At 39.6% G+C, this 21,036-nt stretch overlaps 1 protein-coding gene across 4 annotated transcripts in view; it reads left to right on the top strand.

Moving 5' to 3' along the window:
• The first annotated feature begins 1,572 nt into the window (after window positions 1-1,572).
• CANX (calnexin) overlaps window positions 1,573-21,036 on the top strand; it is a 32,691-nt gene continuing 13,227 nt past the window's right edge. Inside the window, exons 1-6 of one of the 4 annotated variants that reach the window (XM_043984234.1) lie at window positions 1,573-1,720; window positions 17,001-17,201; window positions 17,905-17,978; window positions 18,656-18,714; window positions 19,554-19,695; window positions 20,489-20,570. In XM_043984234.1, the coding sequence (XP_043840169.1) occupies window positions 17,004-17,201; window positions 17,905-17,978; window positions 18,656-18,714; window positions 19,554-19,695; window positions 20,489-20,570 (555 nt within the window). In that variant the 5' untranslated portion in view covers window positions 1,573-1,720; window positions 17,001-17,003. Of the gene's footprint in view, window positions 1,891-8,619; window positions 8,643-17,000; window positions 17,202-17,904; window positions 17,979-18,655; window positions 18,715-19,553; window positions 19,696-20,488; window positions 20,571-21,036 lie in introns of those variants that run through there. The other 3 variants (XM_043984233.1, XM_043984235.1, XM_043984236.1) reach the window with 3 other exon arrangements.

The following is a 21,036-nucleotide window of genomic DNA, read 5'->3' as shown; positions in this document are numbered from 1 at the left end:
CAAGCTCTAATTTAGATCTGAGCTCTAAGAGGGATTCAGACCCCAGTTAATGGATAACTTAAGACTTGAGTCTTCTTTAATACAAGTCAGGGTCTAGTTTCTCATTAACCACATTAATCAGCACCCATAACAAGAACATAAAGAGGCAGGTCATAGGGACCTTAACTATAACAATGATACACTGACAAGGTATAGAAATTCAATCTGATAAATGAAAATATTTTGAAACTAGACACAGGAATCAAAAGGTGACATGTGCAGAAAAGGCAAAATTTGTCCCCAGATTCACCTTATGTTGTGTAAACCCACAAAACACATCTCCATGGAAAAAGGTACCCGCCTTGGGGGTTGGCTTAAGGCCCCAGGAACTCCAAATTAGGATTAGCCCTCCCCTGTACCTCCCTAAGGAGGAGATTATTATGAAACTGATAATCAATTTATCCATATTATAAATATAACTGTCTTCTTTCCTTATTCTGAGAGACACCTTTCCACTTTTCTGGTTCGCTCCCTGTGTTCATTTCACAGTATTGCAATAAAACTTGGGAAACTGAGTCACTGAGTCTCACAATTCTTTTGGGACTACTCACGATCCATTTGACCCTAAATCCATCCCACATCAGAAACCACCTGTCCAAAGGCATGGAGGCAGGAGGTGGAAGGCTCTGCCTAATATGCTAACTTTGAAAACAACCTTATTGGATGCAAATCAAATGTCTTATCAAATCTTTGGCCTCCCTGGGCCTGTTTGTTTGCTCATTTGCAAAATGGGGATGTTAACCCCTTTTATTATTTGTGCCACTTATATTACAAGGAGGTGAATTCTGAAACCTCAAAAGCGATACTAACACAGGTACCACTAGTGCCAGGTGTTACTAGGCCAGTGCTTCTCCACGCCTGTTTTCTAATTTATGAAATGGGTTAATAATAGGGGCGGGGGGAGACTGGGGAGAAAGTGTTGGGCTACAAAGCCCTCTCACTGGAAAGACATGAATGCCCTGGGGTAGGCTGAGTAAAACAGGCTGGACCTCGGGGGGGGGGGGGGTGGAGGTGGCAAGGGGTGTTTATTTCTTACTCCCACCCAGGCCACCCAGTTCCCGACCCAGGAAACAGCACAAGTCGGCCTCTCTCGGCCCCAAGCCAATCATGAGCGCGGACGCAGGCGCGCGCGCGGGAAACTGGAAGGGAGGGGTAGGGGAAGAGTGGGGGAGGGGAACCTAAAATCCTGGGGAATTTGCACTCGCGCCACGAGGAGGCCAGGGCAACCGACCCCCTACTAATCTCCCAATCCCACGCCTCCACAGGAGGCTGACGGGTGGAGTCCAGTCCTACAATCCAAAGGCCGTCACCGCCCAGTCTAGTCTATTGCTAGCCAACAGTCAATCGGGAGGGTCTCTCTCTTTGCGCTTGACTCCCCTCCCCCACCAGCTGTATTCGGTCCAATCAGTAGGCACTTCCTGTCTTCCCTTCTAGCCAATCCGCATCCTCCACGAAGAGTAGCCCTAGGGGGCGTGTGGGAAGGCATCTGGAGCGATGGTCATACCGACCAACGGAGTGATAGCACGAGGAGAGAGAGGCGGGGTTGAGACCCAGTAGTGACCAATCAGCATCTAGTGGTAGAGCCTAGGCAGGGCGCCGCGCGCGGTGGGGCTAGCTCGGCGTCCTCCTAGCCTTGGGGCACGTGACGTTCGCATCGGACCGATCCGCTGCAGCATCCGAGGTGCTGGGCGTGGGGCGAGGGGGTGGGAAGTGGCGCCGGCGCCGGCCGTGAAGCACGAGGTGAGGCGGACGCAACTGTCTTAGTCCTGGAGACTGGGACAGCCGGGGCCTGGGAGGTCGACTTCACGTCAGGGGCGAAAGAGGGCTGACCTAGGCTGGTCAGGTTGAGCGGTGAGGGAAGAGGCCTGAGGCCCTGGGGGCCAGAGTACGGGTGGGAGTTGCGCGGCCTGGGGGCCGGCGACCGGGACTCCCTAACTGAGGAGCGGGATGAGGGAGCCGGGCTCGTGCGGAGATTCATGGGAGCTGAGCGGCCTGCGGAGGGAGGCCAGGCGGGAGGTCAGTGGGGCCGGAGCCCGTAGGGGGGCGTGACCTCCCGGCCCGGCTCGTCGCAGCGGGCGGTGGCCCTGGCGTCTGGGAGGCCGCGTGCCCCCTGCCTGTCCGCTCATTCCCCCGTTGGGCTGTGCGCGGCCTGGTCCAGCCTGAGTGTGAAGGCCTCTGGGGAGAGACACAGGCCTGGGGCGGCGCGGGGGAGAGAGAAGCCATCTTCCCCCGTCTGGGCAGGAGCCTGGGAGCGTACCGGACGAAGAAGCCAATTCCTCTCGGGCCAGAGGTGGCTGGGGTATTGGGAAACCAACGATCTCGAAATGGGAGGGGGTGGGAAGGAGGGCCTCGATCGTGGGTTTAAGTAACCTGTTGGGAAAGAAATTGCTGGAAGACAGGCCGAAAAACTTGTTCGTAGGGTTATGAATATGTATATACACACATACATATATTTGTCTATATATAATAATTAGTAAATCTTTAGAGAATCTTAAGTATTCCAGAGAGTTTTTTGGAATCTTACCCCTGGAAGGACACCTTTCTACGTCCAGTCCCCTTGTTTTAGGGGCCCAGAGGAGGGAAGCAACTAGCCCAAGGTCACACAGCCAGGTAATTGGCAAAGCTGGAAATAGAACCTCATTCTTCTAACTCTTTATTCAGTGCTCTTTAAGCCCACACCATTCTCTAGGACTCAAGCTCTGACAAAGTACTAGAAGTAATATTCTTGTTTCAGACATTACATTTCTCATCCTTACAATTTCTGTCATGATGTGGGTGCTCCCTAAGGGATTTTCCGGCCTTAGACTTCATGTCTATAAGCTCTCCCATCGCAATACCACTCCAAGCAGATAATTCCTAAATTTATAGCTCCAGATACATCTCCGAATGCCTAAGGAATATCTTCACCTGAATATTGTGCAGAGAACTCAACATGTCCAAAAACACATTGATTAATTATCTTTTTATCAAAACAACGTCCTGACTAATGGTTTGTATCACCACCGGTTACTAAGTCTGCCAGGTTTGTAACTCTAAAAGTCCCTTGAGGGCAGCAGCCCTTTTGCACTGACAGGTGTCGAATAAATGTTGAATTGATTCAAATTTTTGGAGCCAGTAAGTGACTAGGGTTCTCTGGAATCCATTCTTGAACTCTTAGCCCTCTTCAGTCTTTTCATTCCACTGCCAAAAGGATATTTGAAAATGGATCTGGCCATGCCACACTTGTAACCAAAAGATCTTTTAAGTGGCTTCCTATTGCCTACTGAGTATGCAATAGCAGCAAATCTTGGTATTCACAACTCAACCAGGAGTCACCCCCATCTGCCTTCCCAAATTTATATTATTCTCTAAAAGTTCTGATCCAGCCAAACTGGACACTTTTGTGTTCCCGAGCTTGCATGTGCTTTTGTTTAAGTTGTGCCTCTATCTTCCCAGGCCCCTTTTGAAATCCTGCCCATCTTCCCCCAGCAATGAGGGTTAAGTGACTTGTCCAGGGTCACACAACTAGTAAGTGTCAAGTATCTGATGTCGAATTTGAACTCAGGTCCTCCTGAATCCAGGGCCTGTGCTTTATCCACTGCCCCCACCTACCTATCTTTTCTTTCTTTTTTTCTTTTTCTTTTTCTTTTTTTTTTTTTTGCGGGGCAATGGGGTTTAAGTGACTTGCCCAGGGTCACACAGCTAGTAAGTGTCAAGTGTCTGAGGCTGGATTTGAACTCAGGTACTCCTGAGTCCAGGGTCAGTGCTTTATCACTGCACCACCTAGCTGCCCCTCCACCTATCCATCTTTTAAAACCCAATTAAAAAACAAATTTAAATGTTACCTCCTCCTGAAAGCCTTCCTTGATAATCACATTTTCCTTAGACCTCATGTGGCATTTTGCTTTCTAATTCTTCAAGGTACTTATATGATACTGTGTTATGTTATATTAGAGCTGTGTTGATGATGTATTTCTCTAATGGATTTTTAGAGAATAGGCACTACTTCACCTATATATTTTATAACTTAGTGCACACCACTGTTCTGTATTAGTAGGTATTTAATAAATGTTTGGGGAAGGGGACCTAGCATCTGCTATGTGTCAAGCACTGTACTAAGCATTTTACAAATATTTCATTTGAGATTTTGGGGAGAATGGATGGAAATTCAGCTGTTCAGTATAAGCAAGGCATTTATGCTGATGAAAGAGAAATAAACTTGGAATTGGTGTAGACCTCACTAAGGGACAATTAGAAGGAAGCACTTTGGCTTGTATCTGCAGTATGGGAGAAGAAAGAACTATGCTGAAAGAGAAACTCCAAATTTCTTTGGATTTTGAATTAGATTTTTATGTGGTTTTGAATAGTGCTTTGGAGTCAAGGGGTGGGGTTTTTTTTGTTTGTTTGTTTTTTTAATGGGGACTATTGTGATGATCTGTTAGCAAATATAAAGTGGTTCTTGAGCCATGCATGGATGGAGGCATTTAAAAAAATTTTTTTTAATCTTTTTATTTTTTGGTTTTAGTCAGGGCATAAGAGTAATTGTAAATTGCATGGCACTTCTCACTTTGCACAATCCAGTTTAGTAGGTGAATGAATTATAAAGAAGCTTTAACAAAAAAAAATCTTAAAAGTAGAATTAAAGTGAGTTGTGTGACTCATTGGCACTTACAAGTTCATGTAATAAGTTAAATTTGAGACTTGTGGTCAGGGCTTTTTTCTTTTAAAGATGTTGGGAGATCTGAGTATTCTTTTCTGACTTTATTAATATACAAGTTGTATCTGTCTTAAGTGCCTTTATCACAGTAAACAGATCCTTGGTGTCAGAATAGTAGACCAGACTTTTGTTTTTGATAACTAGCTATAAACTGCTGAGTGATACATAATCTTACAAGGCCCACTGGGTTAAGTGGTTCTGGGGAAAAAAATCTTGTCTGTGACTTTGTTAAAATAACTTTAAGGGGGCAGCTAGGTGGTGCAGTGGGTAAAGCATTGGCCCTGGATTCAGGAGGACCTGAGTTCAAATCCAACCTCAGACGCTTGACACTAGCTGTGTGACCCTGGGCAATTCACTTAACCCCCATTGCCCTGCAAAAAACAAAAACAAAAAAAATAACTTTAGGTAGTGCATTTGCCCCTAAAAATGAGGCAGTTTTAGTTAGTAAACAATAACACAAGGGCTGAGTGAGTAGTGAATGGTGCTTATATGTGCAAGGTTTCAAATTTCAGGTTTTATGTCACTAACTTACTATTCTCCCCTATTGCAATTTATCCAGGCCTCAGTTTCTTCTGCAGTTTGTGGAGAGATAATGCAGAATTCAAACCAGATGACAGCTCCAAAAATAGTTTGAAAAGCATTAAATGCTACTCAAATATAAACTAAAATCACTGTAAAATATGGCAGTATCCCTAGAAAAGAATAAAAATGCATGAACATGTATATGATCCAGTATACTGTATTGAAAACTGAATGTTAATACTGAATTGAAATAATGTCTTGAATGACAATTCAGATAATTCTTAAAGTAAGGTTAAGTTTTATATTTGTGAATAGTTGCTTGTTTTTTAAAGAAATCAAGGAGTTGGATATTTAGCATTACTATTTCACAAATACCCTAGTAAAGAATGAACAACCATGTCTTGTTATTAACAAAGGCCAATGAAAGGGAAAGCAGTAGTGAAAATTATTGTTGTAACTGATGTGTGTTAGGAAAGACTGGGAAGGTGTCACAGAATTTGAGAAGTAGAAAGAACCCAAGTGAACACAGCCTTCAACCCTCTTGTTTTCCAGAGGGAACGGGCCCAGAGAAGGGGAGTGACTTGCTCAAGGTGTTCTGCTAAGTGGCAGAGCAGAGATTCAAGCCTGTATCTTCTGACTCTAAATCTCAATCATTTTTTACCTTTTTAAAAATATCTTTACTTAGGAACTTGTTCTTTATAATTTTGCAACATTCACTTTTGGGTTGTTTTGGGGGAAGGGGGGTTTTCATTTATTTTTTGTCACTGTTTTCTTGGCTGTTCTTGTTTCTGCATCATTATAGTCATCATTTCTCACAGGACAGTAATATTCCATTACATTCCTGTATTTCAATTTAGCCATTCCCCGGTTGATGGTCATCTACTTTGTTAGCAACTTTTTGTGCCATCACAAAAAATGCTGCTATAACAGTGTATATGGAATACTTCTTAACCTTTTGTTTTTTTCCTTCATTAAATGTTTGCTTTCTATTGGAGCCCTGAAGAAAGATTATATTAAGCTTTTCAGAAATATTTTCACTTTAGGCCCAGTTCTTCTCTTTCCCCCCACCCCTGCTTTGGGCAATGAGGGTTAAGTGACTTGCCTAGGGTCATACTGCTAGTGTCAAGTGTTTTGAGGCCGGATTTGAACTCGGGTCCTCCTGAATCCAGGGCTGGTGCTTTATCCACTTCAACACTTAGCTGCCCCCAATTCTTAACTTACTTATAATTACACAGAAAGTTATGTTTACCATTAACCTATTTATTCTTTCAATGGTGATCAAAAGATGATATAGACTAAGAACCTTAGAAAAATTTTGGTCCTATGAGGAAGTTCTGGTGCAGTGGAAAGACAACCAGACTTGGAGACAAAAAACCGGAGTTTCTAGAGCTAGCTAGTTACTTTGACTGTAACCTTGAGAACAGGTCATTGCTGTTTTGTGTGCTTCAATTTCTTCATTTTTAAAATGAGTGGGTAAGACTTCTAGTTATAAGATTTAATTCTGTATTGTCTTTTTTAAAAAAGTTTTTTAATTCTGTATTCTCTTGAATTATTTGAGGACCAGAATTAAATGTAAAAACTGCTCAAGAATACATTTTCCTTTTGGTGAAAATCAAATCCTTATAAAATAGGGAAACTGACATTTAATAATAATTACTGGCATTTGTGCAATGTTTCATAATTTGCAAAGTGCTTATATGTTATTTGACCCTCACAAAAATTCTATGAGATAGGTAATAGTAATATTATCCTCATTTTATAGATGAGGAAATTGAGGTTCCACATTAAGTGAACTTGCCCATGATCACAAGGCTAGTAACAGAACTGCCTTCTATTTACTAAACAGTGATGTTTCTTAAGAGGCAGGTACTGAACTCTCCTGCAAGCAGTAAACAAGCAATATATAGTGAACTATAGTTATCATTCCTGCAAATAAATTTCTATATCTCTATTATTTTATACTTTAAGCTTCCAGAGGACAGTGATCCTCTTCTGATTGAGTACTTAATTATGTCTGATTAGTCAGTGGTGGGAAAAAATCATGCTTCTGGTGGAGAAAAGACTTTGTTGTATCTAATTTAGCTCAGATTTCTCACTGTTTAAAGCAGTGGTGTCAAGCTCTAATAGAAGCAGGCCCCTAAACCATTTGTAAAGATTTCTGTGGGCCACAGATTGACTTAGAAAAAACACATTTACATTTTCTATGTTCTGTTGTGGTTTTACTTAATTTTGTTAACTATTTCCCAATTCCTTTTGGGGGGGGGGTAAGGCAATTGGGGTTAAATGACTTGCCCAGGGTCACACAGCTAGTAAGTGTTAAGTGTCTGAGGCCAGATTTGAACTCAGGTCCTCCTGAATCCAGGGCTGGTACTCTATCCACTGAGCCACCTAACTGCCCCCCAATTACTTTTTTTTTCTCTCTCTTCTTTTTTTTCTTTTTGGTGAGGCAATTGGGGTTAAGTGACTTGCCCAGGGTCACACAGCTAGTAAGTGTCTGAGATTGGATTTGAACTCAGGTCCTCCTGACTCCAGGGCCAGGGCTCTATCCACTGAGCCACCTAGCGGCCCCCTCCCCCAATTGCTTTTTGATATGGTTCCAAGTGCACTCTGAAATGTTGAGGGCCTGGTGTTTGACACCTGGTTTAGAGCAAAGCTTCTTATAGATGAAGTTATTTTATTCTTCATCACTCACTTTCATTTATGGCAAATTTTTTTTTTTTTTTTAGTGAGGCAATTGGGGTTAAGTGACTTGCCTAGGGTCACACAGCTAGTAATTGTTAAGTGTCTAAGGTCGGATTTGAAGTCAGGTCCTCCTTACTCCAGGGCCGGTGCTCTATCCACTGCACCACCTAGCTGCCCCATAGAGCAAAGCTTCTTAAACTGTGGTTGAGACCCCATATGGGGTCATGTAACTGAATGTGTGGGTTGTGAAAAATTTGGCATTTTATTTGTATACCTATTTTATATACCTATATACCCCGGGGTTGTGTAAAAATTTCTCAGTGAAAAGGGAGTTACTAGGGGGGAAAGTTTGAGGACCAAGATTTTTAAAAATCAGTTTGTCAGTAGCTTACCAGTTTTTAAAAGTCACCTTCACTAGGTCAGTAAGTCATTTCTGAGCTTCCAAAGTAACTTTTTGGAATATTGGAGGGGGGTACTCTTTAGTAGCATTAATTAACATTCGTGTCTGTGAGACCAAGACTTTTTTTTTCTCTAGGGAGAAGAGATTGGTGTGTCATCAGTGCTATTCGAAATGCTTTTGGCATTATTTTCTAGGTTTCAACGTTTCCTTGCAAGGATATCACATCAAGCAAATTGCTCATCTAATCTAGTTTGACGATTTCCTGAATAAGAAGTGGAAGGAAGAAGGCTTGTATAAGATAAAGTAATTTCTAGCCCATGTCCCTCCCTCCTACATCCACATTGCCATATTCTCCTTACCATAGCTCTGTCTAAAATTTTTATGTGGTGGTTTGAGATGGCCTTGATATATAAGCCATGGTTGTTTTTTTCCAGATTTTGATATTTTCCCCTCATTCGGATACCTAATATATTGGTTTCTTAGTTTAGGTGTCTCCAACACAGAACCATTTTATGTACACTTGGTTTAGTCTGACTGCTTTTTCCCAGTTTTGTTATTTTTATACTTTTATACTACTATTTTAAAGTACCATTTCCATCTCCTCTAGCCTAGAATAGTTATGTTAGGGGTAATGTGTGGTGGTTCCTCTGTCCTTGGTAAATGAAACAATTTGTGGGGTTTTTTGCAATTTTTCTTCTGTTTTCATCCCTAGATGTTTTGGGGATGTTAATTGGAGTATCTTGCCAAACTTTCTTTAAAACCCTCAACTAGGGGCAGCTAGGTGGTGCAGTGGATAGAGAGAGCACTGGCCCTGGAGTCAGGAATACCGGAGTTCAAATCTGGCCTCAGACACTTAACACTTACTAGCTGTGTGACCCTGGGCAAGTTACTTAACCCCAATTGCCTCACCAAAAAAAAAAACAAAAACAAACCCTCAACTGCTTCTCAGCTTTATGAAGACAACCCCCACTCATAATATTCTATCATTATAAAATTTTACAAAGTAAGTATCTCCCTATTAAGTAAAGTTTAGTGCCTCTTCTTTAATCTCAAGGACCAAACATAAAATCCTATTAGGTATTGAAAGTCCTTCAAAATGTGGCCTTAAACCCACCTTTACAGTGTTATAGAACCTCTTCACTCCATGCCCGTGTAGTCTAGCTGCACTGGCTGCTTTGCTGTTTCCAAGGCACTCCCTCAAACAACTCTATTTCTTTGCACTAATTGTCCTCCATACACATACATAATGCACTTTTTATTTTTCCTAACTTTATCAGCCATCTTTCTGTTTGGCACATCATCAGATGTTTGCTGACTAACACACTTTCTGGGCTATTTTGGTGTCCTTGTGGCAGTTAAATCTCTCGATAAAAGCATTACAGTCAGCTTCAATGTCATTTTTGTTGTCCTTTTTTAACTTTAGATTTTCATTTACTTTTAAAATAGTTCAAGGTTAAGTTGACTTATTTGCATGCCCTCCCTTTTTGTCTTGTTTGTTTTTGATTCTGATTTTAGCTCTGACTGAGCCAGTGGACTAACTACATAGTTGCCTCAGGGATAACTCCCACATAATTATCAAGTCTTTTTCCTATCCGTTAATATATAATCTATTTTGTTCTTTGTGGTATTATTTGGTGCTCACTATGTCCAGTGCCTACCAATTATCTTCTTGAAGATGATATCATATAGAAGCCTGAAGCTTCTGTAGTCTACAAGCCTTCAGTATTGCTTAAATTTTTTCCTGAATTATCCCACTAAGAGCAAAAATGTCTTGTTTCTCTTCTTAATGCCTTGAGAACAGGGTAGTAATGTTTTATCTTTTTTGTCTCCTGCCTTTTCGGATCCCTTTTCTCTCTTACCTTATGTGTGTGTTTAGCAAAAAAATTTTGTTTAATCAAAAATGGTTGATGAGAAGTTCAGTCAAAAATAACGGGCGGGGGCAGCTAGGTGCCGCAGTGGATAAAGCACTGGCCTTGGATTCCGGAGGACCTGAGTTCAAATCCAGCCTCAGATACTTGACACTTTACTAGCTGTGTGACCCTGGGCAAGTCACTTAACCCTCTTTGCCTCACAAAAAAAAAGAAAAAGAAAAAAATGCTGCTGTAAAATTAATGGGCAGGGCTGCTAGGTGTCACAATGGATAAAGCAGCAGCCATGGATTCAAGAGGATCTGAGTTCAAATGTGGCCTCGGATGCTTGACACTTATTATCTGTGTGACCCTGGGCAAGTCACTTAACCCTCATTGCCCCACAAAAAAAAATAATAACAGGCAGCCCTTTATCGAAGGTTTTCTAGATACTTAGAAATTTGTTGTCTTAGATTATCGATTAGAATTACTTCCTTGGGCTGGGTACTTCAGGATGAGTTTAAGAATGTTTTGAAGTCATTGACAAATCAGTATTCATTTTAACTAAATTACTTTTACTGTTTTTTTCTGTTTTGCTTAAGTGCTGATATAGCATTATTATTTTCTTTAATTTTCATTATGAGCTAAATAGGTTTTTGTGCACTGACTTGAGAAACTTAATCATCCAATATATTTTCTTTTTTGAAAATATATACTGGGTTACAAAAACAACTCAGAGTTTTGTTTGTTTGTTTGTTTGTTGCGGGGGGGGGGGGGGGGGGGGGCTTGGGGTTGTTTTTGTTTTGTTTTGTTTTGAGAGGCAATTGGGGTTAAGTGACTTGCCCAGGGTCACACAGCTAGTAAGTGTTAAGCGTCTGAGGACAGATTTGAACTCGGGTCCTCCTGAATCCAGGGCCAGTGCTCTATCCACTGTGCTACCAACACCTAGCTGCCCCTGTTTTTTAGTTTGTTTTGTTTTGAACGGATATAATTGAACTGACTTCAAATGCCTACACAAAGCAGATCTGACAAGACGATGATTCTTTTGACCATGTAGACAATGGCAGAATATTCCTGGTGAATAAATGTAGACTTCAATAATTAATAGTTCATTGTAGTCTGAAACGTGTATGTAAACATAGTGTAAAGTGTTTTTTGTTTTTTTGTTTTTTTGTTTTTGGAATTTTTTTTTTTTTTTGGTGAGGCAATTGGGGTTAAGTGACTTGCCCAAGGTCACACAGCTAGTAAGTGTCAAGTGTCTGAGGCTAGATTTGAACTCAGGTCCTCCTGAATCCAGGGCCAGTGCTCTATCCATTGCACCACCTAGCTGCCCCGTAAAGTGTTAAAGAAGGAATGTTGGGTTTGGAATCAGATGAGACCTAAGTTCAAATTCTACCTCTGATACAGTGTGATTGTGGACTACAGAGCTTCTCCTCTCAGTGGTGTTTTCCTTAACTGTAAAATGGGGTATAATACTATAGGATAGAACTGTTGTGAGGATTAAGTGGTTGACTGTTTTTATACTTACTTTTAGGCTGTCTTTTGAAAAAGGGGTATGATTTGTATAAGAAATTTTTTTTATACATAGAGATATGAACTGTTAACATAATGGGTTTATAATTGAGGGGTACAACTTTAGATTTGGAGGCATGGTTAGAAGATAACTTAAAATCAATTACTCCTAGCTTATCCATGATGATAAGGCCTAGGGAACCAAGGTAACCGAGTAAAAGTGCATCCAACTTTAAACCAGCTTTCTGTAAATGTTTAGTTAGGAAGCAAACTCTTGGGAAGCTTACTTATTCACTTTATAGAAAATTCCTCATTGTTTGGGGAAATCTTTTGGATTCAGCAACTTTCTGTAATATATGTATGGAATGATTTGATTTATACAACCTTGACTATAGTCCCAGTGCTTCCTTGTGCTGTGTGAGTAACAAAGGAATGTTGGAGGGCTGTGTCAGTAGAGTGACCACAAGATTCAGCAAGTCAAATATGGGCCTAACAGTGGACAGACAGTATGCTATCCAGGGACTAGCCTAACTAAGTACAAAGGCTTATCACCAGAGGGTTAAGCCATAGTAACACATGGAACCTTTCTATTTGGTTATAGGGAAGCAGTAGTATGAGTAGTTGGAGAGAGAGTGCCCAAACCCTTTTAAATCATAGGTATTTTGAATTATCCAAAATTTGCACAAACTTCTTAACCCATTTGTTGTGTAAAACAGGGAGTTTGTGCATTTTGTACACTGTGGGTGAATCAGGACCTTGTCTTCGTGAAAGAATAATAACCTTTAGTTCTCTTCTAGATCAGGGCTTCTTAAACTTTTTCCACTCACGACCCCTTTTAGCCTGAAATTTTTTTACACGACCCAAGGAATACAAATAAAATAGTTATACAAACCAAACATTTACTACCAAATTTTTCACAGCCCCCACATTGTTACCCACAGTTTTAAGAAGCTTTGTTCTAGATAAAGATCTGTAGAAGTATTTCTTCTACCTGTGATCGTACCCTCCTTGAGAATGTGTTTAGGTGGTCTTTTAAGATTTGCCATGCCAAAAAATTTATTATATTTCAGCCAACCTGGTAATGAGGTTAACTCTGCCAACTTGTTATAGTACCTGTCATAATTTAATTCTATTTTGGCCGACCCTACAAGAATCCAGGGTCACCTTAGAGTGATAAAGTAGTAATGGCTAAATTTAAAGTAGCTAAAGTAGTAGAGGCAAACCTTAAGTCATGCTAAAACTTAGGTTTATAAACTGGAGACTGTTCTGTGCTAGTTCAATATTTTTTCACATTTTTATATTCCCTTTCCTTGCATTTATTTTATTTTATTTTTTTAGTGAGGCAATTGGGGTTAAGTGACCTGCCCAGGGTCACACAGCTAGTAAGTGTTAAGTGTCTGAGGCCGGATTTGAACTCAGGTACTCCTGACTCCAGGGTCAGTGCTCTATCCACTGTGCCACCTAGCTGCCCCCCTTTCCTTGCATTTATACCATTAGCAGTTAGAATTGAGGACTATCTGGAAAACTGGTTTTAGAAAAATGTGTTTAGCCATGGAAACCAAAATTAAATGGCATATTTTGACCGAGGTTAATTGACTTGAGTGCTTTTTAATATTGTAGCTATTGAAAGAGGCATTTTAAGCCAAAGTTCAGAAATTGTTCCACAGCACCAGTGGATTAGTCTTTAAATCTAGATGAACATGAGAAATGATGGCCAGCTAGCTACTGCCTTTGTGGACTTCAATCTAAGCCTTATTTTTGAATCTGGCTTCTGGTCAGTGGGACTAGAAAGCAACAAGGGCTCTCATGCTTTCAGATTGATTGGTCAAGACCACACTCAAATTATAAAGTCACTAGGGCATTGTGCCTGATAAAATGCATGTTTCCACTGTTATAGACAAGTTGGTCTATTTTTACTAAAAAAAGATGAAACATATCCTGAAAAAACAACAACTCTTCTGTTCTCTTGAGATTAAAAAGTTTGACCATTATTTATGACTGCATCAATATAAACTTTTTTATAAATTCTTTGGAAGCTAATATAGAAATGGGTTTTGGGTAAAGGCACTTTTAACAAGACATTGGACATGAGGCTAGTGATTTCAACTATACCTTACAGAGCTAGGAAATCTGCATTTTCACTCAGATTGTCTTTTAAAACAATTCGTGTGTTTGTAATGGGAACTATATTGGTATACCCTAGGAGATTTGTAATATAAAAGTAACTCCAACTGACAGAAATGCTTTGCTGTACTGAAACTTTATTCCAGTCCTCCCCCCACACAAATTTTTTTTTTAATTACCTGTCCACTGGAAATTAGACATTAATTTCTTGGATGACTTAAAGAAAAACAGCAATAATGTGTGTGTGCGCGCGCAGCTCTTAATTCTTACCTGATAAGGGAACCAACTAGTTCTGGGTGGGACCCTCTCAGCACTTTGAAGAATTTATATTTGGCTCTTTAGCTTGCTCTTAAGCAGCCTTTCCCTTTTTATTTAGCCTTGGGGTAATGTGGAGTAAAATGGAATCAAGCCCTTTGTTGCTAACCAGTTTGGCCTACATAAGGCCTCCTTGCTATTTGTTTAGGTTTTAAACCTTGAAGCCTTCAGTTTTAAGAAAAAGGCTTATTGTTTATTACTTGTTCTTTCAACAAACATTTGAGTACCTACACTAAAGGGAAAGCACACATAGAGTTCTGAAGCAAACACTTTCTATCCTACTAGAAGTTTATGAGTTAAGGGGGCAGTGATGCCAGTACAAAATATGGGAGGTTGGTAAGAGGGAGTGAACACAGGTAATGAAAAAAAAAGTAAAGGAAGGCTATTTAGCAGGGTGAAATCTTAAACTGTATTATAAGGCAGTAATTATTAAATCTGTCTGGTACTGGCTAAGGAGTAATAAATGATTATAATTGTGTTTGATCAGTGCAAAGATTTAAGCTTTTAGGATAAGAATTCACTGTTTGGTTAAAACAAAATGATGAGGGGCAGCTAGGTGGTGCAGTGGATAGAGCACCAGCCCTGGAGTCAGGAATACAAATCTGGCCTCAGACACTTAACACTTACTAGCTGTGTGACCCTAGGCAAGTCACTTGACCCCAATTGCCTCACAAAAAAAAGGGAAAACTAGAAAGCCATCTGGCAGAAACTAGGTATAGACTAATATCTACACCATTTACCAAGATAAGGTCAAGGGCAGCTAGATGGCTCAGTGGATAGAGCACCAGCCTTGGATTCAGGAGTACCTGAGTTCAAATCCAGCCTGACACTTAACACTTACTAGCTGTGTGACCCTGGGCAAGTCACTTAACCCAAATTGCCCTGCAAAAAAACAAAAACAAAAGATAAGGTCAAAATAGATACATGACCTATACATAAAGGGAGAGATCATAAAGTAAATTAGAAGAACATGGAGTATATTGCCTGTCAGATTTATGGATAGGAGAATTTTTTAATAAACAAAAGATAGCATTGTGAGGCATAAAATGAATAGTTTTGATTGCATTAAATTAAAAGGTAGTACACATAGAACCAGTGCATTCAAGGTTAGAAAGCAGAAAATTGGGGGGGTTGGGGGGATTTTATAGATTCTCAGATAAAGGCCACAGGTCTTAAGTATACTGAGACCTTTGTCAAATTTATAAGAATACCAGTTATTTCCCAGTTGATAAGTGGTTGAAGGATATGAACAGGCAACTTTAGGAGGAAGAAGTCAAAGCTACATGTAGTTATATATGAAAAAATGAACTAAATCATTATTGATAATTTTGAGATACCATCTCACATCCATCAGGTTGCAGAAATGATAGAAAGGGAAAATGACATGTTGGAGATATGGAAAAATTGGGACACTAATACTCTGGTTACAACTATGAACCGATCAATCTGGAATTAAGTCCAAAGAGTTCTAAAACTTTATATACCTTTTGACCTAGCAATACTACTATTAGGTCTGTTTCCCAACTTGAAAAAGGAAAAGAACCTATATATTTTAAAATACTTATAGCAGCTCTTTTTGTGGGGTGGCAGGGAGCTAAAATTGAGGGGATGTCCATCAATTGGGGAATGGCTGAACTAGTTGTGGTATATGATTGTGATGGAATGCTACTGTGCTATAAGAAATGATGAGCAGGTTGGTTTTAGGAAAACATAGGAAAATATGCATGAAATAATGAAGCAGGGAAATGAGCAGAACCAAGAGAATTTTTTTTTGGCTTTTTTCTTTTTTTTGAGAGGCAATGGGGGTTAAGTGACTTGCCCAGGGTCACACAAGTGTCTGAGCTCGGCTTTGAACTCAGGTCCTCCTGAATCCACAGCCAGTACTTTATCCACTGCGCCGCCTAGCTGCCCCCAAGAGAATATTGTAAACTGGTAACTAATATTGTTTGAAGAGTAAATGTGAATGACTAAGCTTTCCTCAGTTATGTGACTTTTCAAAACTACAAAGGACCTTTGAAGAAAGATACTATCCATCTCCAGAGAAAGAAATTATATATGGGACTTTGTATACTTTCTCTCTCTCTCTCTCTCTTTAACACACACACACACACACACACACACACACACACACACACACCCTGTGCTAAGTGTTGGCCCTTCTCTAGTATGAAGTTGGAAAGGAAGGGAAACAGCTTAGAACTCAAATGTAACAAAAAAATAAAATTTCAAAATGCTATTAAAAGAAGGGATAGGATTAGGATTATCATATTTTAAGTAACAGGAAGTTAGGAAAATAATGTTATTTAATACATCATTATGCTAGATTCAAGATACAGTTTAATAAAAATAAATATAAAATCATTTATTTAGGTTTTTTAAAAGCCAGAAGCCTCTTAAAATTTTTCTGCACTAAAGCAGAGAATAAGCTAGCCAAAACTTGTTTCCAAAAGACCAGGAGATTTTAGTGAACTGCAGACTTAGCAAAAATCTGGTGTGACTAAGTTTGCTGGTTAGGAAAACCAAGTGATATACTGTGGCAGTTGGCTCTCTTAGAAAATGACTAATTATGGGTTAAATCTGATTTACACATTATGATGGAGATCTTGTAAAAGGCTACTCTTTCAGAAATAGGCTCCTTTATTTTGATCATATGTATTTGTGTGGTGTGTATGCAAAATTGTTCTGTGTGTTTGATTATTGCATTGTGTGACTGTGACTTTAGGCAAATCATTTTTTCTTGAGCCTCTGCTTTCTCCTGTATCAAAAGGGGGGTTGATCTAGATGATCCCTAAGGTTCTGCATGAAAATAAATTGGAAGAGAAATTTAAAGTTATGAACTGAACTTTCTCATTTGCCTCTACAGACCATGGAACCAAAGTGGTGGTTGTTTATGGTTGTGCTGCTCCTTGGAACAGTGGTTCAGGCACATGATGGACATGATGATGATGAAGATGATGATGATGATGATGTGATTGATGTAGAAGAAGACCTGGAAGATGGCATTGAGGAAATAGAAGACTCAAAGCCTGGAGATGGTGCCACTCTTCCACCTCCATCACCAAAGGTTAGAACATCTTTAAATTTACACACTTTTCTTTTGTTGTAATTACTGCATTAAAAATAGACTAGAAAGGGGCAGCTAGGTGGTATAAATTTTTTTTTTTTTTTTGGTGAGGCAATTGGGGTTAAGTGACTTGCCTAGGGTCACACAGCTAGTAAGTGTCAAGTGTCTGAGGCCGGATTTGAACTCTGGTCCTCCTGAATCCAGGGCCGGTGCTCTATCCACTGCGCCACCTAGCTGCCCCAAATTAAAATAATTTAAAAAAATAAGACTAGAATCTTTGTATTTCAAAGTCAAGATGTATTGAGTATTTATAAACAATTCTTCAAGAAAGAAAGCTTAGATTTAAAAAAAACCAAACTCTTTGTCCTTTCAAAAGGAAAATCTGGTCAGGTTTTTTTGGTTTGTTTATTTTTTGTGGGGCAATGGAGGTTAAGTGACTTGCCCAGGGTCACACAGCTAGTGTCAAGTGTCTGAGGCTGGATTTGAACTCAGGCACTCCTGAATCCAGGGTCGGTGCTTTATCCACTGCACCACCTAGCTACCCCAATCTGGTCAGTTTTAAGAAAGTCTACTAGAGACTTGTATTTTTTTTTTTTTAAGTATTTTGAGTTGGTTGGAAACAGGCAAAGAAAATGCTACTGGCCACCCAAATAGATCACTGAGAATTTGGTATTGATTTTTATTTTGTTATTGTTAAACCCAGGTTACCTACAAAGCCCCAGTTCCAACAGGGGAGGTTTACTTTGTTGATGCCTTCGACAAGGGAATGCTGGTTGGGTAAGCATAATTGGGGGGGAATGTTTTGAAGAACAAATTTTCTATATATTGAAGTTAGGATGGTGTGATATGAAGTTTGGACCATATCTAGAATTTTGCAAAATAACCTGAAACTAAGATTCCCTTGTTTTGATTTTAAACTGACTGTTTATCCTACGTCTTTAGTACACAGATAGTAGTGAACTCTGCTAATAAGGATATGGGAGGATTATTTTATGCCTTTTTTATTAAGATTGTGTGATTGAGAAAATATAGGTATTTATTTATATAGTGTGTAAGTGGATGTATATGATAGATTTCTTTCAACTGAATTTGACAGTAATATATGCAATATTCCACACACTTAGCCCCTCACCTCTTCAGTAAAGGAAGGGCAATGCCTTTACTGGAATCTTTGAAGCTAGGATTAGGTGGTTCAGTCTTTCCATTGTATTGTTTGTTCTACATCTTTGCTACCATGAAAAATTGCTGCTTTAAATTATTTTGGTTAATGAGGGACCTTTAAATTCCTTTTAATACATTCCTAGTAGTGAGATTACTGAGTCATAAAATATTTCTAAGAATGGGAATAGCAAAAATGTGAATTTTCACTTTGCTTTACCAGTAGCATTGTTGGCATATGTAATAAAAATTCTCTTCAATGTCTTAATATTCAGTTGGGTTTGTTTTTACTGCAGATGGGTTTTATCCAAAGCCAAGAAAGATGATACTGATGACGAGATTGCCAAATATGATGGTAAGACTTCCATCTAATTTAGCAGATTGGAAATTTCTAACTTCAATTTACTATTGTTAGCAGGGCAAGTTGTGTGGGCAAAGAAGTTGATCTCTTAGGCAGTAGTTTAATCCTTACTGTATTCCTGTCTTCCATATGCTGCAGTTGTATGAGCCTTTTTGCTAGTTTAAGAGCATAAAACTCAAAGCTTGTTTGTAACATGTAGTGTCAGCATAGAGGATTTATTGGACATCTGTGATCTCCCAATAGAGAACTAGTGAACATGTGACAGAGTCAGCAATGGTAAACCAATTTGGATAAATTTGATCTGGATAATTGACTTTAGTTTTATATTGATGGATTAGTTAGTTTCATACCAGAACTTTGATTTGAGCAGCAGTAAGATATTGTGGGAAAAGTACTGGATTGGGCATCCAGAAGATTTGGATTCTGGCCTGTGCTACTTATTACCTGTATGACCTTAGACAAGTCATTTAATTTTCTATGACTCAGATTCCTGATCATTTGAAAAGGTTCAAAGGATTTAAAGTTGGAAAGGCATCTTAGAAGATATCTAGTCCAGTCCTCTATTTTACAGATGAGTAAACTGAGGCCCAGGTTATGTGGCTTGCTTATGGCATACAAGTAGCTGGAGACATTTGAACCCAGAACCCAACTCTTCCCCCGTTCCCCTAAAAAACAAAAGCCAGTCCTCTTTGCACACTGCATCATGCCTGTCTCCTAAACTAGATTGGGCTGTGATCTCTAAAATTTCCTTGCACTTTAGATCCTGTTATTCAGAACAAATAACATGACTAGGGAGCTTTGAAATTCAAGGAAGTACATGTGTTGTTGTGCAGGTAAATGGGAAGTGGAAGAAATGAAGGAGTCTAAACTTCCAGGAGATAAAGGGCTTGTGTTGCTGTCACGAGCCAAACATCATGCCATCTCTGCACGGTTGAACAAGCCGTTTATATTTGACACTAAGCCCCTCATCGTTCAGTAAGTGAAAACTAGCTTGATTGAAGTTGCAGGTGCAGGATGGGGAGGGAGGTACTTTAAAAGTTTTGAACTAAAAGACCATTTCTAGAAATGCTCATTTTATTCTTCTGAATTTTCATGTTTCAACTCTTGGCCTTTCCTATAAAATATAAATGGGTCTATCCCTAAATAATGAGTGAATATGTGAGCTTTTTTGGTCATTTCATTGTCTGATATAAAACACTAAAGTAAGTGCTTGAGGGGTATAAAAATAAGATTACTACATGGAGTAGTAAAGGATTGCTTTTTACTGTTGATGAGGTACTTTTAGTTTACTGCATTAAGTCTCTGACTTAATTTTAGCTTCCTGGGTGGGACATTGAGCGGGTAAGCAACTAGAGAGATCAGAGGCTGGACTTGATTAGACCACAGCCAACCCTCTAGCCTCTGTGCCACAATGCCTCTCCAAAACTTTTATTAGTACTAATTTTAGAGTGGCTTTTCTGATTTGGGGTTCTGTCTGTTTAAAACTTTTCCCTGTGGGACAGCTGAACTCGTGAACTTTGAGACTTTCCCCTCCAAGTGTGGGGCTGGGATTGTGCTATTAAACACATACCCTGTAACCAGCAGCAGCATATATTTGTGAGATGATTGATTTTTGATTCCCTTTCTGCCAGCAAGAGGAGTGACAGTTTTTTTAGAAGGTTAACATTAGTCAGAAAACAGTACATTTTAAAAGTTATCTCTTTCCCCCTATCCCTATCCAAAAAAAGTGAATGCTAATATAGCTTCCCGGCTTTCTGTTTAAAATCAGGTACGAGGTGAATTTCCAAAATGGAATAGAATGTGGTGGTGCCTATGTGAAATTGCTTTCAAGAACCCCAGAATTGAATCTGGTAGGTATTTTTCATTTCCTGTAACCAGATGAAAAGATGTTTTTTCTTGGCTTTTTCCCTTCCAAAATCTCTAGGGATAGGAAATATTTTGTCATATGAGAATACTTCCTTCACAAATATTTCAAAAAAAATTTTTTAGAGGACTGCCCTCTTTGAGTGAAACTAGTGTTCTAAGAATTAGAAGTAAAGAAATGGGGCAGCTAGGTGGCACAGTGGATAGAGCACTGGCCCTGGATTCAGGAATATCTGAGTTCAAATCCAGCCTCAGACACTTTGACACTTGCTAGCTGTGTGACCCTGGGCAAGTCACTTAACCCCCATTGCCCTGAAAAAACAAAAACAAACAAGAAGTAAAGAAATGGTAGCCCTCTGCTAGCTTTATAACCTTTTCTTTTCTTTTCTTTTCTTTTTTTTTTTTTTTTTTTGAGGCAGTTGGGGTTAAGTGACTTGCCCAGCCAGGGTCACA

Source organism: Dromiciops gliroides, chromosome 2 (genome assembly GCF_019393635.1).
Source record: "Dromiciops gliroides isolate mDroGli1 chromosome 2, mDroGli1.pri, whole genome shotgun sequence".
Taxonomy (NCBI): Eukaryota; Metazoa; Chordata; class Mammalia; order Microbiotheria; family Microbiotheriidae; genus Dromiciops; species Dromiciops gliroides.
This window is presented reverse-complemented; position numbering and strand designations above follow the sequence as displayed.